This window comes from Hyperolius riggenbachi, chromosome 5, assembly GCF_040937935.1.
Source record: "Hyperolius riggenbachi isolate aHypRig1 chromosome 5, aHypRig1.pri, whole genome shotgun sequence".
NCBI classification, from domain to species: Eukaryota; Metazoa; Chordata; class Amphibia; order Anura; family Hyperoliidae; genus Hyperolius; species Hyperolius riggenbachi.
The window spans coordinates 449538526-449563854 of record NC_090650.1 but is presented as its reverse complement, the minus strand read 5'-3'; the positions used below and the strand labels follow the sequence as shown (position 1 = coordinate 449563854).

At 48.0% G+C, this 25329-nt stretch overlaps 1 protein-coding gene across 3 annotated transcripts in view; it reads left to right on the top strand.

The window, feature by feature from the left end:
• Positions 1–23101: 23101 nt before the first annotated feature.
• The window catches only part of LOC137519287 (cytochrome P450 2C8-like), a 138088-nt gene continuing 135860 nt past the window's right edge, over positions 23102–25329 (top strand). The window contains exon 1 of one of the 3 annotated variants that reach the window (XM_068238229.1): positions 23102–23124. Coding sequence is in view for 1 of the 3 variants with exons in the window: in XM_068238227.1 (XP_068094328.1) it covers positions 23611–23645 (35 nt within the window). In the remaining 2 variants the exon portion in view is untranslated. Of the gene's footprint in view, positions 23125–23182; positions 23197–23575; positions 23646–25329 lie in introns of those variants that run through there. The other 2 variants (XM_068238230.1, XM_068238227.1) reach the window with 2 other exon arrangements.

Sequence of the window (25329 nt, the reverse complement as noted above, 5' to 3'; positions counted from 1 at the left end):
ACGAGATCTCAGCACTCTGGCCCAATAGGCTGACTGTCACTATGGAGGGGGTAGACAACGTATGTCCACTTCCACTTTCGATTTAGGAACACAGCTTGATTAGCTGGCAACAGGGTGTCCAGGCCATTCTGATTGGCTCTTTGGTTGACTGAGATTGTATTGATTTAGAAGGCTTGTTGGCTTCATAAAGAGAGGAGGCTGCTCTCAAAATGTTGCATTGACTTGCCCTTTTTCTGATGTTTTAATGCCTTGAAAATAAAACTCTGATCACAGCCTAATTCACCTGGTCCCCAACTGCAGGAGACACCTTGACACCATCAAGCCTACCATCAGGTCAACCAAAAGGTGGACTGGGGAGGCTAAGCTGGAGCTTCAGGCATGCTTTGATTGCACGGACTGGTCAGCCCTAGTGGCCCCCAACCTGGAGGAATGGGCTGAGAAAGTCACATCCTACATCAGTTTCTGTGAGGACACATGCATCCCAACCAAGACCTTTAAGGTGTCCCCCAATAACAAGCCTTGGTTCTACAGTAAGCTGCGTCAGCTTAGTCAGGAGACTGAAGGAGATGGAGCACAAGTCTGGCTCCCTTGAAGAGTTCAGAGCTGCCAGAAATGCCCTAAACTGTGAACAGAAATACGCAAAGAGGGCTTACTCGGACAAGCTGAGACTGAGCCTACTGTCCAAAAACCCACATGAGGTATGGAAAGGCCTGAGGGCAGCCACTAACTTCAAGCCTCCCCCCAGCAAGCGCCCCCTAGCACTCAACTGGCCGATGAACTCAATGAGTTCTACTGCAGGTTTGAACAAAGTCATAAGAAGCCTGGAGTCTCTGCGGCCAGGGATAAAGAGGCTCACTCCCTTCCACCTACCCTGGGAGATGGTGGCTCCACAGCTCCGGTTGCAGTCCGAGAGAAGGAGGTACTACGTCGCCTACACATGCTCAACCCTAGGAAAGCCTCCGGCCTATATGGTGTGACGTTGATCTGTCTAAGAAGTTGAACGTGTGCAGATCAGCTGATTCCTGTCCTCACCTCCATATTCAGGTCTCTAACAGAAGGCAAGGTCCCCTCCTGCTTTTTGCAGTTCTGCATTCAATACCAACTGCCCAGACATCTTGCTGGTCAGTCTTGCTCAGTTTTAAGTAGACCCCTCCCTCTGCAGGTGGATGAGAGACTTCCTTTCAAACAGAACGCAGAGGGTCAAGTTAGGTAACTGCTACTCTGGTGAGAGAACTAACATAGGCGCTCCACAAGGGTGTGTTTTGTCCCGGCTCCTGTTCTCCCTGTACACCAACAACTGTACCTCAACTGGTGAGAGCATGCCTATTGTAGCGAGAGAGATAGGATCTGCAACTGGTGCAAAGACAACAATCTCATCCTCAATGTGGCAAAGACTGTTGAACTGATCGTGGATGTCAGGAAATGCCCCTCCTCCCTCTAACCAGTTCACATCAGGGAGACCGAGGACTCCAGGGTTCCATGTGTCTGGTTCCTTGGCACAACCATTACTAATGACCTAATGCTGGGGATACACGGTACGTTTCTGTACCACGTATCGAGCAGCTGATCCGGCCAGCTGATAATATTCAGCTGGTCCGATCACGCTGCTCGACCCCCGCCCGCTCGATCCCTGCCTGCGGACATTGGCAGGGAATTAAGCACCTGATAAGGAGCTCCGGCGGGGACGAGCGGTAATCGATCCACGCGGACGAGCGGGGACGCGGCGGGAGTCGATCCGGCAGCTAATCGGCTGCTGGATCGACCCGTGTATTCCCAGCATAAGATGGGGCAGAACACCACCAAAATCCAGAAGAAGGCTCAGCAGAGGTTATCTTTCTTACGCCAGCTAGAGATGGCCCGAACGGTTCGCCGGGGAACGGTTCCAGGCAAACTTTGGGTGGTTCGCCGGTGAAGGCGAACTTTCCCGGAAGTTGGATTCGCCCCATAATGCTCCATTAGGGTCAACTTTGACCCTCTACATCACAGCAGGCACATTGTAGCCAATCAGGCTACACTCAGTCCTGGAGCCACTCCCCCCCCGTATATAAGGCAGGCTCGCCGGCCATTACACTCACTCGTGTGCCTGCAATAGTAAGAGAAGGGCAAGCTGCTGGCAGACTGTTTCTCCTAGGGAAAGATTAGTTAGGCTCTTGGCTTGTTAGCTTGCTCCTGGCTGATTCTTATTGCTATAATAGCACCCCACAACAGCTCTTTTCAGAGCTAATCCTGTTCTTGTTTTTTTTTTTTTTTTTTTTTCAGTGTGTCACTGACACTTGTGTTGTATAGACAGCTTTTGTTATTCATACTGTGTGCCAGTGCCAGCCCAGGCCATTCACAAATCAGACACCTGTGTCAGCTGCACATTGTGCAATACCCATTACTGTACTTGTGTTGCATGAACAGCTTTTGAAATAAGTATATATATATATATATATATATATATATATATATATATATATATATATATATATATATACTAGCTGGTCGCCCGGCGTTGCCCAGGTATGCAATTGGCTAGTGTTAGCTCTGCCCACTTTTTCTAATCCTAACACACAATTACTCAATGATGACCTAGTTTGTGAGCTTTGCAGTCTTTGGCATCAATAATTGGCATTGGAATGAAATAAATCTAATTGGCTGTGGCTCCACTCCTTTGAAAATCAATAGGTGAATTTTGATTAGCTTTTGTAGGCTCCACCCACTTTTCTGAATATTAATCCCAGTCACCCCGTGACCAACTGTGCAAAGTGTAAGAACCCTGCCATTGACAGACAGTGTAAGAATGGCTGCAGTTTACATCCTGGCAGTGAAATTTGTATTTTTCTCCACCCACTGATGTCCTAATGTTTCCCGAGTATGTATTTGGCTGCTGTTGGCTGTGGCCACATTTCCTAACCCTAACACACAATTGTCAATAGTCAATGACCAAGTTTGTGAGATTTGTGGTCTTTGGCATGAACAATTTTCATTGAAATGAAACGCATCTGATTTGCTGTTTGTGGCCCCACCCCTTTTCTAAATATTTAACCAGGTTTGAGGCTTGTGCCATTAACAGTGCAAAAATGGCAGCAATTAAATATTTGCCTTGAAAATCAATAGGTGAATTTTGATTGGCTTTTGTAGGCTCCACCCACTTTTCTGAATATTAATCCCTGTCACCCAGTGACCAACTGTGCAAAGTTTGAGAACCCTGCCATTAATAGTGTAAGAATTGCTGCAGTTTACATTTTCTCAGTGAAATTTGCATTTGTCTCCGCCTACTGATGACCCAGCATTGCCCGATTATGTATTTGGCTGGTGTTGGCTGCGCCCACTTTTCCTAACCCTAACCCTAACACACAATTACTCAATTAATCAACGACCAAGTTTGTGAGCTTTGCGGTCTTTGGCATCAATAACCTGCATTAAAATGAAACAAATCAGATTGGCTGTTTGGGGCTCCACCCCCTTATATAAATTTAAACCCCAGTCACGCAATGATCAACTGTACCAGGTTTGAGGCTTGTGCCATTAACAGTGCAAGAATGGCAGCAATAAAATTTTCCCCTGAAAAATCAATAGGTAATTTTTAATTGTTTTTTGTAGGCTCTACCCACTTTTCTGAATATTAACCCCAGTCACCCAGTGACCAACTGTGCAAAGTTTGAGAACCCTTTGTATTGAAATTTGTATTTGTCTGCGCCTACTTATGACCCTGCGTTGCCCGCTTATGTATTTGGCTGGTGTTGGCTGTGCCCACTTTCCTATCCCTAACACACAATTCATCAATTACTCAATTACCAAGTTTGTGAGCTTTGCGGTGTTTGGCAACAATCATTTGCATTGGAATGAAACAAATCTGATTGGCTATTTGTGGCTCCACCCCCTTTCTGAAATTGAACCCTAATCACCCAATGATCAACTATACCAGGTTTGAGGCTTGTGCCATTAACAATGTAAATATTCCCCTTGAAAATCAATAGGTGAATTTTGATTGGCTTTTATAGGCTCCACCCACTTTTCTGAATAATAATCCCAGTCATCCAACGACCAACTGTGCAAAGTTTGAGAACCCTGCCATTAACGGTGTAAGAAAAACAAGTTTGCTTTCTTAAAACAGAAAGAATTTGCGATAATTCAGGTTGGAGTGAGCTTGAGATGTCTCCCAGTGCATCACTGCTGAATATATGCAAATTAACCATTGTTATCCTTAGCAGCTAAACACACCTCCAGAACCGCTGGAATGCAATGATGTGTCAGCTTGTTAATTTCTACAGAGCCATAATAATCCAACATGCATACAGACTGTTTTGGATTGTTTGATCCTCATCAGTGCATGGCATAGATTAATTTGGCTCTATGCAGTAGGGCTTGTAACACCGAGAGGTACAGACTAACCAGCAAGCTCATGGTGACCCAGAACTCATTGGAGTGTGTAAGGGACTACAATGGTCCTAAAAGCCCCCTTACTAAGATGTTAAGAAAAACAAAAGTTTGCTTTCTTAAAACAGAAAGAATTTGCGATAATTCAGGTTGGAGTGAGCTTGAGATGTCTCCCAGGCACCACTGCTGAATATATGCAAATTAACCATTGTTACCCTTAGCAGCTAAACACACCTCCAGTGTAACAGTGTAAGAATGGCTGCAGTTTACATTTTCCAGTGAAATTTGTATTTGTCTCTTTTTGGTTATGGGAATAAAAAGTATCCTATACTGTATTCCAGGTAATGTACTATGTGTGTGCCAAATTTCATCCAAATCCGTTCAGCCGTTTTTACCTAGCTGTGTACAGTGAACCCATCTCATCACAGCATAGACCTAACTCTGTTCAGTGAATTCACCTCATCGTAGCATATATCTGACTGTTGTGTTCAGTGAACCCAACCCCTTCACGACTGTTGTGTTCAGTTGTTATGATCATGTCTGCAGCATGTATTGTTGGCTGCAGTTTGACTGAAGACAAGCAGTTCTAATGTCATTACATGCATTTGCTTGCATAGTTTGGTATGCACTTAAACTAGTTGCTGATTCCATCTGCAGTCGCTCTGAAGTTAATGACAGTTTAATATGCTTTTGTGTAAACAAACATTGTCTGCTGCAGTGGAGGGGCGGTCCCTTTCCTGCAGGCTGCATATCATTGTCTGCCTTTTCCTGCTATCAGCCTGTGATTAATTACCATTCACTTGTGTGGGAATCTGCAGGTCTGCTCCCATTGGATGACCTCAGTATAAAGAACTGCTTCCTGCAATGCTTCATGGGCTACCATAGTCTCAGATTCTGTCTGTTACTCTGCCCGTGCCCCACCTCGGTCCTGGTCCGTGTGGACTGCGCTGACTCCTGCGAAGGGGTCAGCGAGTCCTCCTAGTTCTGCTCTTGTTTCTAGAAGTTGTTACTTGCTTGTCTTGTGTCATATATTGGTTCATCGCCAATATATACGCATACTTGCGCATTTTGTTATTTTCCTTGTATTCGTGTTACGTTGATACATCAGTGTCGCTGATATATACGTACACGAACTGTTTATTTCCTGTGTTCAGTTAGTCAGCCTTCCAGCACGTTTTGGTAGTTTGCGCGTATCGTGATCACCCGTGCTGAGTTAGTATCCTGCTCCTGGTTCTGTTTGTGGATTGCGTTCATCTCTGCGAGGAGATAATGAATCCTTCTGAATCCTGTCCTGTTACCGTTTGTGGATTGCGTTCATCTCTGCGAAGAGATAGCGAATCCTTCTGAGTCCTGTTCCCTGTATTACTCCAGTCCTAGTCAGTGTTCCTGCTTATGTCATATATCGGTTCATTGCCGATATATACATATGTTAGTCAGACGTTACAAATAGTTTCATTGATAGCTGTAATTGTAATACGCTAGGAAAACATACTTATTGTATATTTGTCTGTGTTACTTTCATTTATCTTGATCTCTCTATTTCCTGACTACCCTGTCCTGTCTTTGTGAGGCACACCATCGCTGCTACGCATTGGCTGCCTCATTCCAGTCTGTCTTGTTGTGGACGCTTGCTGTCACTAAGTAGTGGCTAGTTAAGCAAGCGTTCATTCTGTCAACCTGTCCTGATCTCCTCAGTCCTGGTTTATGCGCTCAGCGCTACTTTGCGCTGAGACGTTATCACGAAAGTATTGTTTGTGGCTGTTCTGATCTGCACCGGCTCTGTGCGCCACAGTCTCCTATTGGAGTCAGTCCTCTCCTCCACTAAACTGGGGATATCCTGATTCCTTGTGTTGGTGTGTGTACCTCCTTCACGTCAGCTTAGGTGTTCCATGCTGACTGTGGAGAATACACCTCCAAGCTTAACATCAGTGAACCCACCTCATCACAGCATAGACCTAACTGTTGTGTTCAGTGAAATTACCTCATCAAAGCATAGACCTAACTGTTGTGTTCAGTGAAAGCACCTCATCACAGCATATACCTTTACCTAACTGTTGTGTTCAGTGAACCCACCTCATCACAGCATATACCTGACTGTTGTGTTCAGTGAAACCACCTCATCACAGCATAAACCTAACTGTTGTGTTCAGTGAAACCACCTCATCACAGCATATACCTGACTGTTGTGTTCAGTGAAACCACCATCACAGCATATACATTTACCTAACTGTTGTGTTCAGTGAACCCACCTCATCAAAGCATAGACCTAACTGTTGTGTTCAGTGAAAGCACCTCATCACAGCATAGACCTAACTGTTGTGTTCAGTGAACCCACCTACCTACGTAAGTGCACGCAGTGTGATATACCACTCTGTGCATACCTGTTAACTGCTGCACCTGTGTGACTGCACATTGTATTAGTCAAATCAGTGCATACCTTTCACTTCATCCCCCGAATATGGACAAAATGGACAAAACAGATAGAGGAAGAGGTAGAGGCAGACCCAGAGGAAGACCACCTGGCAGGTCTGTGCGAGGTCGTGTTGATGTGATTTCGTATAGACCTGCCTGCATAGACCTGACTGCTGTGTTCAGTGAAAGCACCTCATCACAGCATAGACCTAACTGTTGTGTTCAGTGAACCCACCTCATCACAGCATAGACCTAACTGTTGTGTTCAGTGAAACCACCTCATCACAGCATATACCTGACTGTTGTGTTCAGTGAAACCACCATCACAGCATATACCTTGCTGTTATGTTCAGTGAAACCACCTCATCACAGCATATACCTTTACCTAACTGTTGTGTTCAGTGAAAGCACCTCATCACAGCATAGACCTAACTGCTGTGTTCAGTGAAAGCACCTCATCACAGCATAGACCTAACTGTTGTGTTCAGTGAACCCACCTCATCACAGCATAGACCTAGCTGTTGTGTTCAGTGAACCCACCTCATAACAGCATAGACCTGACTGTTGTGTTCAGTGAAAGCATCTCTTCACAGCATAGACCTAACTGTTGTGTTCAGTGAACCCACCTCATCACAGCATATACCTGACTGTTGTGTTCAGTGAAACCACCTCATCACAGTATATACCTAGCTGTTGTGTTCAGTGAAACCACCTCATCACAGTATATACCTAGCTGTTGTGTTCAGTGAAACCACCTCATCACAGCATAGACCTAACTGTTATGTTCAGTGAACCCACCTACCTACGTAAGTGCACGCAGTGTGATATACCACTCTGTGCATACCTGTTAACTGCTGCACCTGTGTGACTGCACATTGTATTAGTCAAATCAGTGCATACCTTTCACTTCATCCCCCGAATATGGACAAAACGGACAAAACAGATAGAGGAAGAGGTAGAGGCAGACCCAGAGGTAGACCACCTGGCAGGTCTGTGCGAGGTCGTGTTGATGTGATTTCGTACGGCCCTGGCCCAAAGTGCAGTGCTCAAAAGAAGGCACGTCCCATCACTTCCCAAGATTGTCAGGACGTGGTTGACTATTTAACACAGAACACCTCATCTCCCGCAGCCAATAGCGCTACTACAAGCACCACATCCGCTGCATTTGACACTTCTCAGGAGTTATTTGGTGTGGAAATCACTGATTCACGGCCAATACTGCTACAACAAGATGAAGGCATTAAGCAAGTTACAACACCTCAGACGTCTGAGTTAGGTGGCGATACTATGGACGTAACGTGTGAGGAGGGGGATGATGAAGTACCTGGTGTTGGTGCAGTTTTAGAGGTGTCTGAGAAAAGCGAAGCTGGGCAGGATGATTAGGATGACGATTATACGGATGCCACGTATGTTCCCAAAAGAGAAGATGACCAGGGGGACAGTTCAGAGGGGGAGTCAGAGAGGAGGAGGAGTAGACGAGTCCCTGAAAGAAGCAGAGGGAGCTCATCCTCAGAAACACCTGGTGGCAGTGTCCGGCGCCATGTATCGCCAGCTATGGACAGCCAGCCAACATGCTGTTCAACGTCAGCTGCTTATGCCACCGTAGCGCCATCACCCCAGGGGGGCTCAGCGGTTTGGAAATTTTTTAATGTGTTTGCCTCAGATCGGAGCAAAGCCATCTGCTGTCTCTGACTCCAAAAATTGAACCGTGGAAAGGCCATCACTCATGTAGGGACAAGTGCCTTACGAAGGCACCTGGAGAAAAGGCACAAACAGCAATGAGAAGAACACCTGAGGGAAAGAAGCACACAAAAGACAATCCACCCTCCTTCTCCTCTTCTTCCTTCAGGTGCAGCATCTTCAGCCACTTTCTCCCTTGCACCTTCACAGCCACCCTCCTCCACTCTGCCTCTGCCCTTGAGCGGTTCCTGCTCCTCTGCCCACAGCAGCAGTCAGGTGTCCGTGAAGGAAGTCTTTGAGTGGAAGAAGCCAATTTCTGCCAGTCACCCTCTTGCCCGGCGTCTGACAGCTGGTGTGGCGGAACTATTAGCTCACCAGCTATTACCATACAAGCTGGTGGACTCTGAGGCTTTCCGTAAATTTGTGGCCATTGGGACACCGCAGTGGAAGATACCAGGCGCAATTATTTTTCTAAAAAGGCCATACCCAAACTGTACCGGAAAGTTGAGAGGCAAGTGGTGTCATCTCTGGGGAAGAGCGTTGGGTCAAGGGTCCACCTGACCACAGATGCCTGGTCTTCCAAGCACGGGCAGGGCCGCTACATTACGTACACAGCCCATTGGGTCAACCTGGTGAACGATGGCAAGCAGGGAGTACGTGGCTGTGCAGCGGACCAACTAGTGACACCTCCACGGCTTGCAGGCAGGCCTCCTGCCACCTCCTCTTCTTCTCCTCCTGCTACATCCTCTTTGCTGTCATCCTCCTCCTCCTCCTCCTTGGCTGAGTGGCAGTTCAACTCTAGTGGTGCTGCCATCTCCTCCTCTCCAGCTACACAGACCCATCTCCCCAGAGCCTACGCTGTATGCCAGGTACAATGGTGTCACGCCATCTTAGACATGTCTTGCCTCAAAACGGAGAGTCACACTGGACCAGGAAGGATTCCCCGGCCATTACCCATGGTCAGGAAGAAGAGGAGTCGTGTGGGGAAGAAGAGGAGTCAGACTCGGATGATGAGGAAGGTGTTTCTGTGGAGGAGGAAGATGCGGCGGCAGAAGAACAACCGCAGCAGCCGTCACAGGCAGGGATGAGCAGAAACTACGCCAGTGCGAATTTACGCATCATAGTTTGCATCTACGCATCGTAGTTCATAGGCGAAGTTTCAAACCTACGCTTACAAATTTACGCGTAGCGAAGTACCGCTACGCGTAGCTTACGCCCACTATGCGTAGTTAACATGTGTATTGCGTAGTGAACTATGAATGCGTTACTCGCGTCTAATTTTCCGCATGCGATTGTATGCATACAAATTTACGCATTGGAAAGGGGAATGTACGCATAGAAGGGTTCCCAGTATATGCATTTATAAAGGAATTAATGCGTACAATTTTCTGCATACGGGTATAAGTATCCGCATACACTACGCTTCGCACTACGCGTAATTGCATATTTTAACGCATATTCTACGAAATGCATACGAAGCGAATATTTGTTTTCGAAGCCATAGTTTGGCGAAGCGTAATTGCGTAAAACTATGTGTATTTCCAGCGTAGCGAAGTTGGCTGACTTTGTGCTGCTCCCTGATCCCGTGGTATTGTTCGTGGCTGGGGGGAGGAAGAGGACTTGCGTAACATCACTCAGGAAGAGCAAGAGGAGATGGATAGTACGTCTGGATCCGACTTTGTGCAGATGGCCTCTTTCACGTTGTCCAGCCTATTGAGAGACCCCCATATAAAAAACTCAAGGGGAATGAGCCTGTGGCCAGAGCTGTCCCAATTTGCCATCCAACTTCCCTCTTGCCCTGCCACAAGCGTCCTGTCAGAAAGGACCTTCAGTGCAGCTGGAGGCATTGTCACTGAGAAGAGAAGTCGCCTAAGTCACAAAAGTGTTCAGTACCTGACCTTTATCAAAACGAATTAGGCATGGATCCCAGGTTGGCTACTGCCCGCCCAAAGAGTAAGTCAGTCCCCACACACACAGCATCTCTGCCTGCACGCCGTGTGACTGCTGGCTGCTTGCCCCAAGACTAAGGCCCCGTTCACACTTGCGGTTTTGCAAAAACCGCACCGGATGTCCGGACCGCACCGGAGCCGGATCGGACCTGAACCGTACGGTTCCTGTCCGGATACGGTCCGGATCCGGTCCGGTTGCATACGGTTTCCGTGCGGTATGAACACGGTTCCGGTCCGGACGAAACGGACGCATGTGAACGGTCGCATAGACTTTCATTGCTATGCCGTGCGTCCGTTTCGTCCGGTCCGCATGCGGTCCGGCTCCGGCACGGCTCCGGCACGGCGATTCCGGATAGCAGCCGCTAATGTGAACCGGGCCTAAGTCGCTCCCCACACAGCACCACTGTCCGCCGGCCGCTTGACTGCATTCTCCGCCACCACCAACAGGGTCCAGGACTCCAGGCGGATTCCTGAATTTTTTAGGCCGCTGCTAGCAGCGGCCGCTATAATAATTTTTCTGGGGCGTCTACATGCCTGCCTAATTTTTCGGGCTGCACTGCGGGTGGCTGCAACAGCAAAACAAAAGGCATGTACATGTGCCCATCCCCCTTCGTGATCATTACCTTGCCGCGGTGAAGGGGCTTGCGTATCACAATGAAGCAATGACCGCCGGCTATATGAGTGTCTCGGGGGTTGGCACACCAAAGATAATAAGGTCGTTGCCTCATTGTGGTCAGACCAAATTTGATCAGCTGGACAATCACTGTTCTGTCATTCAGCTACATCAGCCGGGGCGACCATATGGGCTGTAAAGCCACCATCACCTGCACTCTCATCATGGTGCGCACTAGTCCAGCACGGCCGTCACTACACAAACGGCTGTTTGCAGTCACTGCATACCTTTCACTGCATCTGTGACTGCACATTGTATTATACCTGGCAGTCAGTGCATACCTTTCACTTGAATGGATGGCAGACTTGCACTCCATAACAGATTCTCGTTAAAGGATTTAAAGTTGAATCATTACATCAGGGCCTCAAAAGTCCTCCTGAGTCCTGTATTGTTATTTTTGGTCACTACTTCGGGGTAGGCATGCCATGCCTGCTGCCCTCCTTGCCTGGATGTGTGGTGGTAGCCATTTCTTAGGCTACTACTCCGGACCGGAATCAGACCAGGAAGGATTCCCCGGCCATTACCCATGGTCAGTGGTCACAATGGCAGACTTGAGCTCCATAACAGATTCTTGCCGGAGACCAACCTGGTGAATCGCAGTGAAGGCACCATAAGACTTGCCCTCCATAACAGATTCTCATGAAAGGATTTAAAGTTGATTCATTACATCAGGGCCTCAAAAGTCCTCCTAAGTCCTGTATTGTTATTTTTGGTCACTACCTCGCGGCAGGCATGCCTGCTGCCCTCCTTGCCTGGATGTGTGGTGGTAGCCAGGGCTGGGCCGAGGCATAGGCTGGAGAGGCTCCAGCCTCAGGGCGCAGTGTAGGAGGGGGCGCACAATGCATTCAGCTGTCATTCCTAATTGTGTATGAAGCAGAAAGAAATAAGAAAATGGGATACATGACAGTGACTGCAAGCCATATAACTAGATATTAAGGTGTTGGGGAGGTTGTGGGCCCTGTGGCGCCTCTTAGTCTAATAGCAATCAGAGTGTGAAGGCCGGGGTGGGAGGGATGGAGGGGCGCACTTTGGTGTCTCAGCCTTGGGTGCTGGAGGACCTTGTCCCACCTCTGGTGGTAGCTGTTTGTTAGGCTACAACTCCGGACCGGAATCAGACCAGGAAGGATTCCCCGGCCATTACCCATGGTCAGTGGTCACAATGGCAGACTTGAGCTCCATAACAGATTCTCGCCGGAGACCAACCTGGTGAATCGCAGTGAAGGCACCATAAGACTTGCCCTCCATAACTGATTCTCGTTAAAGGATTTAAAGTTGATTCATTACATCAGGGCCTCAAAAGTCCTCCTGAGTCCTGTATTGTTGTTTTTGGTCACTACCTCGGGGCGGGCGTGCATGCCTACCTGGCTGCTGCCCTCCTTGGATGTGTAGTGGTAGCCGTTTCTCAGACTCCACACCGGATTCCATCCCTCATTCCCCGGCCATTACCCGGGGTCACAAATGGCAGACTTGCCCACCTCCATACGATTCTCGTGAAAGGAATGTGGTGTCATCTTTGCCCGCCATAACTGGTTCTCGTTAAAGGATTTAAAGTACATTCATTTCAAATACACAGCAGGGCCTCGAAAGTCCGCCTCCTGTATTGTTATTTTTGGTCACTACCTCGGGGCGGGTGGGCGTGCCTGCCTGCTGCCCTCCTTGTATGTGTAGTGGTAGCCGTTGCTCAGGCTCCACACCGGATTCCATCCCTCATTCCCCGGCCATTACCCGGGGTCACAAATGACAGACTTGCCCGCCTCCACAGGATTCTCATTGTAGCGGTACTGAACAAGTACACAGCAAGCAGAAAATGTAATTTAAAAACAAAATGTAAGCTTTTTAACAAACCAATAAACCACGTATTTGGACGGAAGGTGCACGCTCATCCTTTTCCTCTCGTACAATAAGCTTTTTAACAATGCCATGGAAAGTTGAGAAGGAAGTCACACATTACCTGACATCACTGAGTGAGGAAGAGCAATCACGCCATGGTGCGCAGTAGTCCAGCATGGCCGTCACTACACAAACAGCTGTTTGCGGTGCGTTACACAGTGAGTTTGGTGTGTCAGTGTGAAGCAGTACTCTAATTACACTACCTGATTGATGTATACACATGCAAGATGTTTTAACCAGTTCACCCCCAAGGGTTTTTATCCTAACGGACCAGAGCAATTTTCAGTTGTCAGCGCTCCTCCCTTTTATTCCCTAATAACTTTATTACTACTTATCACAAGAAAATGATCTATACCTCGTTTTTTTCGCCACCAATTAGGCTTTCTGTGGATAGTACATTTTGCTAAGAATTTTTTTATTCTAAATGCATTTTAATGAGAAAAACAGAAAAAAAAGAAAAAAAATCATTATTTCTCAGTGTTCAGCCTTTATAGTTTTAAAATTAAACATTCTCCTGTGGATAAAACAAACACGTTTTATTTGCCCAGTGGTCCCGATAATTAAACCGTTTAGATTATGTCCCTACCACAATGTATGGCGACAGTATATTATTTTGAAATATAAGTGGTTATTTTTCTGTTTGTTCTGGCCATAATTACAAGCCCCTATGTAATAAATTAAAATTAATTTTCCCCCATAAAATATAGAATAAAAAAAGCTGAGTCCCTAAGGCAACTATTTATTTATTTTTTTTAAGCTGATTTTTTTTTTTACAAGTGTTTTTTTTTGGGGGGGGAGGGTTTGAAGTGTAATTTTATTAATGATGTGTATATACTTGAAAATGTATGTATTTTGTAGGTGTAATATACTTTTTGGCCACAAGATGGCGCTAGTGAACACTCATAGGACGTGTTCACTTTTTTTTTTTTACACACTTTATTAAACTGTTACATTTCCTGTTTATGTGAATAGACGTAGCCGCTGTTCGCGGTCACGTCCATTCACTCCAGGCACTGCGATTGGGTAGAGGACTGTTCAGTCCTCTTCCCCAATCGCCCAGCACGGGATCCCGACGGTAATGGCGGCGGTAGCGGCGGACACACGGCGGTAGCAGCGGCGGGAATGCGCGACGTATTAAAACGTCATGTTGCTGTTAATAGCGGTAAGCATGACGTTTTAATACGTTAGGATGGCGGTAAATGGTTAAAGCACGTTAGGCCTGTCATTTAGCATTCAATGTGATTTCTGCCCTTAAAACGCTGCTTTGCGTCACATCCAGATTTTTCCCGGGGACTTTTGGCGTGTATCCCACTCCGCCATGCCCCTCTCCAGGTGTTAGACCCCTTGAAACATCTTTTCCATCACTTTTGTGGCCAGCATAATTTTTTCTATTTTTCAAAAGTTCACCTCCCCATTGAAGTCTATTGCAGTTCGCAAAAGTTCGTGCAAACCGAACCTTCCGTGGAAGTTCGCGAACGGGGTTCGCGAACCGAAAATCGGAGGTTCGGGCCATCTCTAACGCTAGCTGATAAATTCAGCATCCTGTGTGAGCTGCTCAGGAGCTTTTACATGGCTATCATAGAATCCATCCTTTGCTCCTCCCTCATCGTCTGGTACGCAGGGGCATCTGCTAGTGACAAGTACAAACTGCATAGAGTAATCAGCACTGCAGAAAAGATCATTGGAGCGCCCCTGCCGCCCCTAGATCTCCTCCACACTGTCAGAATGAGGATGAAGGCCACCAAGATCCTGCATGACCCCTCCCACCCCAGCAGCCACTTCTTCAAGCTCCTCCCATTTCACAGGCATCTTCTCCAGAACCACCAGACGCTGGAGCACCTTCTTCCCTCAGGCGGTACTCCTACTGAACTTGAATAGGGATGATCGGGAGGTCCGAATTCCGTTCTGCCGGAATTGGTGGATTCCACCAGCGGTAAATTTGCATTGTTTGCCCGCATTGCGTTTATTTTGTACTGACATGTTGCCCGCAATGCGTTTATTTTGTACTGACATGTTGCCCGCATTGCGTTTATTTTATACTGACATGTTTGCCCGCATTGCGGTTATTTTGTGCTGACATGTTTGCCCGCATTGTGTTTATTTTGTGCTGACATGTTGCCCGTTGCGTTTATTTTCTGGTGTCCGGGGTAACTGTTACTACATTTATTATTTAATGGTCATAGATGGCTATGTTTGCTGCTTTGTGGTTACGGTATACTATTAGCATCACACAGTTTCTGCACACCCATGATGCAAAGTCTCGTTTGTCCACATCATGGCGTAAACACTGCTTTCTTATGCCTCGCTGTTACATCATTACGTTAGCTCCGCCCATACAATGTCATGGCCACGCCCATTTTTGCCGCAGCCCCCTCCCCCCCAGTCTTCGTCGCTGCGCGCTCCTCAGTCCTCCCCACTTTTTGCCGCGCCGAGCTGCGCGCACCACCCCCCCCCCCCCTCCCCATCCCAGGTTGGACCCACAAAAAATGGGCGTGGCCATGACATTGTATGGGCTGAGCTAATGTAATGATGTAACAGCGATGCATAAGAAAGCAGTGTTTACGCCATGATGTGGACATACGAGACTTTGCATCATGGGTGTGCAGAAACTGTGTGATGCTAATAGTATACCGTAACCACAAAGCAGCAAACATAGCCATCTATGACCATTAATAATAAATGCAGCAACAGTTACCCCGGACACCAGAAAATAAACGCAATAAGCAACATGTCAGCACAAAATAACCGCAATGCGGGCAACATGTCAGCACAAAATAAATGCAATGCGGGCAACATGTCAGTACAAAATAAATGCAATGCGGGCAAACATGTCAGTACAAAATAAACGCAATGCGGGCAAACATGTCAGTACAAAATAAACGCAATGCGGGCAAACACTGGAGACACAAATAGGTCTCCAGTACAGGGCTTCGGCAGCCATCTTGCCGTAGCCCTGCTCGCCTGCCGGTGTCGGAACAGACCCCGGAAGAGGAGGCTGGAGCGGGGCTGCGGGCAATGAACTGGCACGGCGTCTATAGACGCCGCTGCCAGTTCATGAGGAGAGAGTGGCCAGAGTCCCGAGGCCGGGACGTCATGCTGCCTGGGACAGCGGACCTCGAATCCGGGACGGAATCCAGCGAACATCCCTAAACTTGAACTCAAGCCCCCCATGACCGGTTTAGCCAGCCCCTGGACAGTATTATCTCCCCAGATCTTTCATACTGTGTGGAACTGGCCCCTTACCCCATGCTACTGTAGCCCAGGGGCTCGATTCACAAAGCGGTGCTAACCCAGTTAGCATGCCTAAAAGACTTTAGGCATGATAACCATTGCACCACTCTGGTGAAAAGCCAGTTTAGGCGTGATAAGTTTAGGCATGATAAGTTTAGGTGTGATAAGTTTAGGCATGCTAAGTTTAGATAAGTTTAGATCGCTTGCAAAGTCCCGCACGCAAAGCAGCGCCATTAAACTTTATACAAAGTGCACCAGTCTTTGCTAGCGTAAAACTTTTGATCAGCTGTGCACTGCGGTGCTAACGCAGTTGGCGCTTAAACTTAGCATGCCTAAACTTATCACACCTAAACTTATCATGCCTAAACTTATCACACCTAAACTTATCACACCTAGGGCTCGATTCACCAAGCGGTGCAAAGTGTTAGCACCGTGGTGAAAAGGCCCTCTTCACGCCTAAAGTCACTTTAGGCATGATAAGAAGGGCTTCGCGCGAAGTTTCCGCGCGTAAAGTTTTGCGCGCGCTCCCGCGTGCGTGCGCGCGAAGCGCCCCGCACTTCGCGCGATGCGCCCATTAAACCCTATGGGACTTTGCGCGCGCGCCTGTGCGGGTGCGCGCGCAAAACTTTGCGCGCGATAACTTCGCGCGAAGTGCAGGCAAAAACGGTGCTAACTCAGTGGTGAAGAGGTCATCACGCCTAAAGTCTTTTAGGCGTGATAACTGGGTTAGCACCGCTTGGTGAATCGAGCCCCTAAACTTATCATGCCTAAACTGAGTTTAGGCATGATAAAGGGCTTTTCACCAGCGTGCTAACTGTTAGCACCGCTTTGTGAATCAGGCCCATAGGGCTTGATTTACAAAGCGGTGCTAACAGTTAGCACGCTGGTGAAAAGCCCTTTATCATGCCTAGGGCTCGATTCACCAAGCGGTGCTAACCCAGTTATCACGCCTAAAGGACTTTAGGCGTGATGACCTCTTCACCACTGAGTTAGCACCGTTTTTGCCTGCACTTCGCGCGAAGTTATCGCGCGCAAAGTTTTGCGCGCGCACCCGCACAGGCGCGCGCGCAAAGTCCCATAGGGTTTCATGGGCGCATCGCGCGAAGTGCGGGGCGCTTCGCGCGCACGCACGCGGGAGCGCGCGCAAAACTTTACGCGCGGAAACTTCGCGCGAAGCCCTTCTTATCATGCCTAAAGTGACTTTAGGCGTGAAGAGGGCCTTTTCACCACGGTGCTAACACTTTGCACCGCTTGGTGAATCGAGCCCCTAAACTCAGTTTAGGCATGATAAGTTTAGGTGTGATAAGTTTAGGTGTGATAAGTTTAGGCATGATAAGTTTAGGTGTGATAAGTTTAGGTGTGATAAGTTTAAGCGCCAACTGCGTTAGCACCGCAGTGCACAGCTGATCAAAAGTTTTGCGCTAGCAAATACTGGTGCACTTCGTATAAAGTTTAATGGCGCTGCTTTGCGTGCGGGACTTTGCAAGCGATCTAAACTTATCTAAACTTAGCATGCCTAAACTTATCACACCTAAACTTAGCATGCCTAAACTTATCACACCTAAACTGGCTTTTCACCAGAGTGGTGCAATGGTTATCATGCCTAAAGTCTCTAACTGGGATAGCACCGCTTTGTGAATCGAGCCCTAGGTGTGATAAGTTTAGGCATGATAAGTTTAAGCACCAACTGGGTTAGCACCGCAGTGCACAGCTGATCAAAAGTTTTGCGCTAGCAAAGTCTGGTGCACTTCACATAGGGCCTGATTCACAAAGCGGTGCTAACAGTTAGCACCCTGGTGAAAAGCCCTTTATCATGCCTAAACTCAGTTTAGGCATGATAAGTTTAGGTGTGATAAGTTTAGGTGTGATAAGTTTAGGCTTGATAAGTTTAGGTGTGATAAGTTTAGGTGTGATAAGTTTAAACGCCAACTGCGTTAGCACCGCAGTGCACAGCTGATCAAAAGTTTTACGCTAGCAAAGACTGGTGCACTTCGTATAAAGTTTAATGGCGCTGCTTTGCGTGCGGGACTTTGCAAGCGATCTAAACTTATCTAAACTTAGCATGCCTAAACTTATCACACCTAAACTTATCATGCCTAAACTTATCACACCTAAACTGGCTTTTCACCAGAGTGGTGCAATGGTTATCATGCCTAAAGTCTCTAACTGGGTTAGCACCGCTTTGTGAATCGAGCCCCTAGAGTTTAATGGCGCTGCTTTGCGTGCGGGACTTTGGGTGCGATCTAAACTTATCTAAACTTAGCATGCCTAAACTTATCATGCCTAAACTTATCACACCTAAACTTATCACACCTAGGGCCTGATTCACAAAGCGGTGCTAACAGTTAGCACGCTGGTGAAAAGCCCTTTATCATGCCTAAACTCAGTTTAGGCATGATAAGTTTAGGTGTGATAAGTTTAGGGGCTCGATTTACCAAGCGGTGCAAAGTGTTAGCACCGTGGTGAAAAGGCCCTCTTCACGCCTAAAGTCACTTTAGGCATGATAAGAAGGGCTTCGCGCGAAGTTTCCGCGCGTAAAGTTTTGCGCGCGCTCCCGCGTGCGTGCGCGCGAAGCGCCCCTCACTTCGCGCGATGCGCCCATTAAACCCTATGGGACTTTGCGCGCGCGCCTGTGCGGGTGCGCGCGCAAAACTTTGCGCGCGATAACTTCGCGCGAAGTGCAGCCAAAAACGGTGCTAACTCAGTGGTGAAGAGGTCATCACGCCTAAAGTCCTTTAGGCGTGATAACTGGGTTAGCACCGCTTGGTGAATCGAGCCCCAACTGCGTTAGCACCGCAGTGCACAGCTGATCAAAAGTTTTACGCTAGCAAAGACTGGTGCACTTCGTATAAAGTTTAATGGCGCTGCTTTGCGTGCGGGACTTTGCAAGCGATCTAAACTTATCTAAACTTAGCATGCCTAAACTTATCACACCTAAACTTATCATGCCTAAACTTATCACACCTAAACTGGCTTTTCACCAGCATGGTGCAATGGTTATCATGCCTGGGGCTCGATTCACAAAGCGGTGCTAACCCAGTTATCACGCCTAAAGGACTTTAGGCGTGATGACCTCTTCACCACTGAGTTAGCACCGTTTTTGCCTGCACTTCGCGCGAAGTTATCGCGCGCAAAGTTTTGCGCGCGCACCCGCACAGGCGCGCGCGCAAAGTCCCATAGGGTTTAATGGGCGCATCGCGCGAAGTGCGGGGCGCTTCGCGCGCACGCACGCGGGAGCGCGCGCAAAACTTTACGCGCGGAAACTTCGCGCGAAGCCCTTCTTATCATGCCTAAAGTGACTTTAGGCGTGAAGAGGGCCTTTTCACCACGGTGCTAACACTTTGCACCGCTTGGTGAATCGAGCCCTTAAAGTCTCTAACTGGGTTAGCACCGCTTTGTGAATCGAGCCCCTAGGGCCTGATTTACAAAGCGGTGCTAACAGTTAGCACCCTGGTGAAAAGCCCTTTATCACGCCTTAACTCAGTTTAGGCATGATAAGTTTAGGTGTGATAAGTTTAGGTGTGATAAGTTTAGGCATGATAAGTTTAGGTGTGAAAAGTTTAGGCATGATAAGTTTAAGCACCAACTGCGTTAGCACCGCAGTGCACAGCTGATCAAAAGTTTTGCGCTAGCAAAGTCTGGTGCACTTCGCATAGAGTTTAATGGTGCTGCTTTGCGTGCGGGACTTTGCACGCTATCTACACTTATCTAAACTTAGCATGCCTAAACTTATCACACCTAAACTTATCACGCCTAAACTGGCTTTTCACCAGCGTGGTGCAATGGTTATCATGCCTAGGGCTCGATTTACCAAGCGGTGCAAAGTGTTAGCACCGTGGTGAAAAGGCCCTCTTCACGCCTAAAGTCACTTTAGGCATGATAAGAAGGGCTTCGCGCGAAGTTTCCGCGCGTAAAGTTTTGCGCGCGCTCCCGCGTGCGTGCGCGCGAAGCGCCCCTCACTTCGCGCGATGCGCCCATTAAACCCTATGGGACTTTGCGCGCGCGCCTGTGCGGGTGCGCGCGCAAAACTTTGCGCGCGATAACTTCGCGCGAAGTGCAGCCAAAAACGGTGCTAACTCAGTGGTGAAGAGGTCATCACGCCTAAAGTCCTTTAGGCGTGATAACTGGGTTAGCACCGCTTGGTGAATCGAGCCCCTAAAGTCTCTAACTGGGTTATCACCGCTTTGTGAATCGAGCCCCTAAACTTATCGGGCTCGATTCACAAAGCGGTGCTAACCCAGTTAGAGACTTTAGGCATGATAACCATTGCACCACACTGGTGAAAAGCCAGTTTAGGGGCTCGATTTACCAAGCGGTGCAAAGTGTTAGCACCGTGGTGAAAAGGCCCTCTTCACGCCTAAAGTCACTTTAGGCATGATAAGAAGGGCTTCGCGCGAAGTTTCCGCGCGTAAAGTTTTTCGCGCGCTCCCGCGTGCGTGCGCGCGAAGCGCCCCTCACTTCGCGCGATGCGCCCATTAAACCCTATGGGACTTTGCGCGCGCGCCTGTGCGGGTGCGCGCGCAAAACTTTGCGCGCGATAACTTCGCGCGAAGTGCAGCCAAAAACGGTGCTAACTCAGTGGTGAAGAGGTCATCACGCCTAAAGTCCTTTAGGCGTGATAACTGGGTTAGCACCGCTTGGTGAATCGAGCCCAAGGTGTGATAAGTTTAGGCATGATAAGTTTAGGTGTGATAAGTTTAGGCATGCTAAGTTTAGATAAGTTTAGATCGCTTGCAAAGTCCCGCACGCAAAGCAGCACCATTAAACTTTATACGAAGTGCACCAGACTTTGCTAGCGTAAAACTTTTGATCAGCTGTGCACTGCGGTGCTAACGCAGTTGGCGCTTAAACTTATCATGCCTAAATTTATCACACCTAAAGTTATCATGCCTAAACTTATCACACCTAAACTTATCACACCTAGGGCCTGATTCACAAAGCGGTGCTAACAGTTAGCACCGTGGTGAAAAGCCCTTTATCATGCCTAAACTCAGTTTAGGCATGATAAGTTTAGGTGTGATAAGTTTAGGTGTGATAAGTTTAGGCATGATAAGTTTAGGTGTGATAAGTTTGGGCATGCTAAGTTTAAGCGCCAACTGCGTTAGCACCGCAGTGCACAGCTGATCAAAAGTTTTAATCTAGCAAAGACTGGTGCACTTTGTATAAAGTTTAATGGCGCTGCTTTGCGTGCGGGACTTTGCAAGCGATCTAAACGTATCTAAACTTAGCATGCCTAAACTTATCACACCTAAACTTATCACACCTAAACTTATCACGCCTAAACTGGCTTTTCACCAGCATGGTGCAATGGTTATCATGCCTAAAGTCTTTTAGGCATGCTAACTGGGTTAGCACCGCTTTGTGAATCGAGCCCTTAAACTTATCATGCCTAAACTGAGTTTAGGCATGATAAAGGGCTTTTCACCAGGGTGCTAACTGTTAGCACCGCTTTGTGAATCAGGCCCATGGTCTGAGCAGTGACAGGCTGACAGATACTGTGTGTGTGGGCGGTGTCACTGGTTCCTGGGATACGGTGTGTGTGGGCGGTGTCACTGGTTCCTGGGATACGGTGTGTGTGGGCGGTGTCACTGGTTCCTGGGATACGGTGTGTGTGGGAGGTGTCACTGGTTCCTGGGATACGGTGTGTGGGCGGTGTCACAGGTTGCTGGGATACGGTGTGTGGGCGGTGTCACTGGTTCCTGGGATACGGTGTGTGTGGGAGGTGTCACGGGTTCCTGGGATACTGTGGGTGTGGGCGGTGTCACTGGTTCCTGGGATACGGTGTGTGTGGGCGGTGTCACTGGTTCCTGGGATACGGTGTGTGTGGGTGGTGTCACTGGTTCTTGGGATACGGTGTGTGGGCGATGTCACAGGTTGCTGGGATACGGTGTGTGTGGGCGGTGTCACGGGTTGCTGGGATACTGTGAGGGCTCGATTCACAAAGCGGTGATAACCCAGTTAAAGACTTTAGGCATGATAACCATTGCACCACTCTGGTGAAAAGCCAGTTTAGGTGTGATAAGTTTAGGCATGATAAGTTTAGGTGTGATAAGTTTAGGCATGCTAAGTTTAGATAAGTTTAGATCGCTTGCAAAGTCCCGCACGCAAAGCAGCACCATTAAACTTTATATGAAGTGCATCAGACTTTGCTAGCGTAAAACTTTTGATCAGCTGTGCACTGCGGTGCTAGCGCAGTTGGCGCTTAAACTTATCATGCCTAAACTTATCACACCTAGGGCTCGATTCACCAAGCGGTGCAAAGTGTTAGCACCGTGGTGAAAAGGCCCTTATCACGCCTAAAGTCACTTTAGGCATGATAAGAAGAAACTCGCGCGAAGTTGCCGCGCGTACGCGCGTAAGTGCGCGCGCAACACCCGACGCTTCGCGCGAAGCTCCCATTAAGCCCTATGGGACTTTGCGCGCGCTCTCACGCGCGTACGCGCGAACGCGCTTACGCGCGGTAACTTCGCGCGAAGAGCAGGAAAAATCGGTGATAACTCAGTGGTGAAAAGGTCATCACGCCTAAAGTCTTTTAGGCGTGATAACTGGGTTATCACCGCTTTGTGAATCGAGGCCCTAAACTTATCATGCCTAAACTTATCACACCTAAACTTATCACACCTAAACTTATCATGCCTAAACTGAGTTTAGGCATGATAAATGGCTTTTCACCAGGGTGCTAACTGTTAGCACCGCTTTGTGAATCAGGCCCTGTGTGTGGGCGATGTCACTGGTTCCTGGGATATGGTGTGTGTGGGCGGTGTCACGGGTTGCTGGGATACTGTGTGTGTGGGCGGTGTCACTGGTTCCTGGGATATGGTGTGTGTGGGCGGTGTCACGGGTTGCTGGGATACTGTGTGTGTGGGCGGTGTCACTGGTTCCTGGGATACTGTGTGTGTGGGCGGTGTCACTGGTTCCTGGGATACGGTGTGTGTGGGCGGTGTCACGGGTTGCTGGGATACTGTGTGTGTGGGCGGTGTCACTGGTTGCTGGGATACGGTGTGTGGGAGGTGTCTGTCACTGTCCTGTACATCAGCTGGGTTGTTCTATTTCTGACTTCTTTTTTTGGTTCTGTATATAATGTGGACAATCATAACTTTGGTCAGTTTGCAGCCATAATGCAGTTTTGCAGAAGTAAATGGAGCCTCTCTTCAGCTGTGGAGAAATGCATTTATTAATCCCAGTAATAATAATCAGGCTTGTTGCCTGAAGGACTTGCCAGAGAAATGTCCGGAGATCAGGCAGGTGATTCCTGTACGAGGTCGATGACTCCTGCAAAGCATCATGGGGTTTATAGGAAATAGCGGGGAGGTCATTGACCCCTCAGACTTGTAAAGAAAACCTTGACTTGCTCATAAACTTTCACTTCATTCCATAAAGAGAGAGTAAACAGAACAGAGGCTGGTTGCTGGCATGTCTGCTTTTATTGATGTACTAGCGTTGCCCGGGTATGTATTTGGCTGATGACGGCTCCACCCACTGATGACCCGGCGTGTCCCGGGTATGTATTTGGCTGATGACGGCTCCACCCACTGATGACCCGGCGTTGCCCGGGTATGTATTTGGCTGGTGTTGGCTCCACCCACTGATGACCCGGCGTTGCCCGGGTATGTATTTGGCTGATGACGGCTCCACCCACTGATGACCCGGCGTTGCCCGGGTATGTATTTGGCTGATGTTGGCTCCACCCACTGATAACCCGGCGTTGCCCGGGTATGTATTTGGCTGATGACGGCTCCACCCACTGATGACCCGGCATAGCCCGGGTATGTATTTGGCTGGTGTTGGCTCCACCCACTTTCTAACCCTAACACACAAACACTCAATGACCAAGTTTGGGAGCTTTGGCGTCTTTGGCATCAATAATTTGTATATTCCCATAGAAATTAAACAAATCAGATTGGCTGTTTGTGGCTCCGCCCCTCTCCAGCATTTGAAGTTTAGTCACCCAATGACCAACTGTAGCAGGTTTGAGGCATCTGCTATTAACAGTGTAAAAATGGCAGCAATTTAAATATTCCCCTTGAAAATCGCAGATGAATTTTGATTGGCTATTATAGGCTCCACCCACTTCCCTAAATATTAATCTCAGTCACCCAGTGACCATCTGGGCAAAGCTTGGGAGCCCTGCCATTAACAGTGTAACAATGGCTGCACTTTATATTTTCCTAGTGAAATTTGTGTCCAGGTTACAAAAAGTTGGTGGTGCCAAAAACAAAGTCGCTCAATGATCAAGTTTGTGAGATTTGGGATCCTTAGCTGTAATCATTTGTATTTTCCCAGTGAAATTAAACAAATCCGATCAGCTGTTTGTGGCTTCACCCCCTTTTTTTGAATTTGAACCCCAGTCACCCAATGACCCACTGTACCAGGTTTGAGGCCTGTGCCATTAACAGTGCAAGAATGGCAGCAATTTTAATATTCACCTTTAAAAATAAACAGGTGAATTTTGATTGGCTGTTGTAGGCTCCACCCATTTTCCTCATTAATCCTGGTCACCCAGTAATAAACTGTGCAAAGTTTGAGAACCCAGCCTGTCATTAACAGTGTAAGTATGGCTGCAGTTTACATTTTGGCTCCGCCCACTTTTTGTACCCTGACACACAGTCACTCAATGACCAAGTTTGTGAGCTTTTGGGCTCCTGGCATCAAAAATATGTGAATGGAAGCAGTTTAGCCAGCTAAGAAATCTGATTGGCTGTTTGTGGCTCCACCAACTTTTCTGAATATTAATCAGGGCTGTGGAGTCGGTACAAAGATCCTCCAACTCCGACTCCTCAGTTTATGAAACCACCGAATCCGACTGCAACTCCGACTCCATGACTCTGACTCCTTAGTCTAATACTTACGAGGGCTTTGGATTTTGTACACAAATCATCTGACTCCCGACTCCAACTCCTCAGTTTATGAAATCACTGACTCCAACTCCGAGTACCAAAAATTACTCCGACTCCTCGACTCCGACTCCAACTCTGACTCCACAGCCCTGATATTAGTCCCAGTCACCCAATGGCCAACTGTGCAAAGTTGAAGATCCCTGCCATTAACAGTATAAGAATGGCTGCAGTTTATATTTTCCCAGTGAAATTTGTTTTTGGCTCCGCCCACTTTTTGTAACCTGGACACACAGTC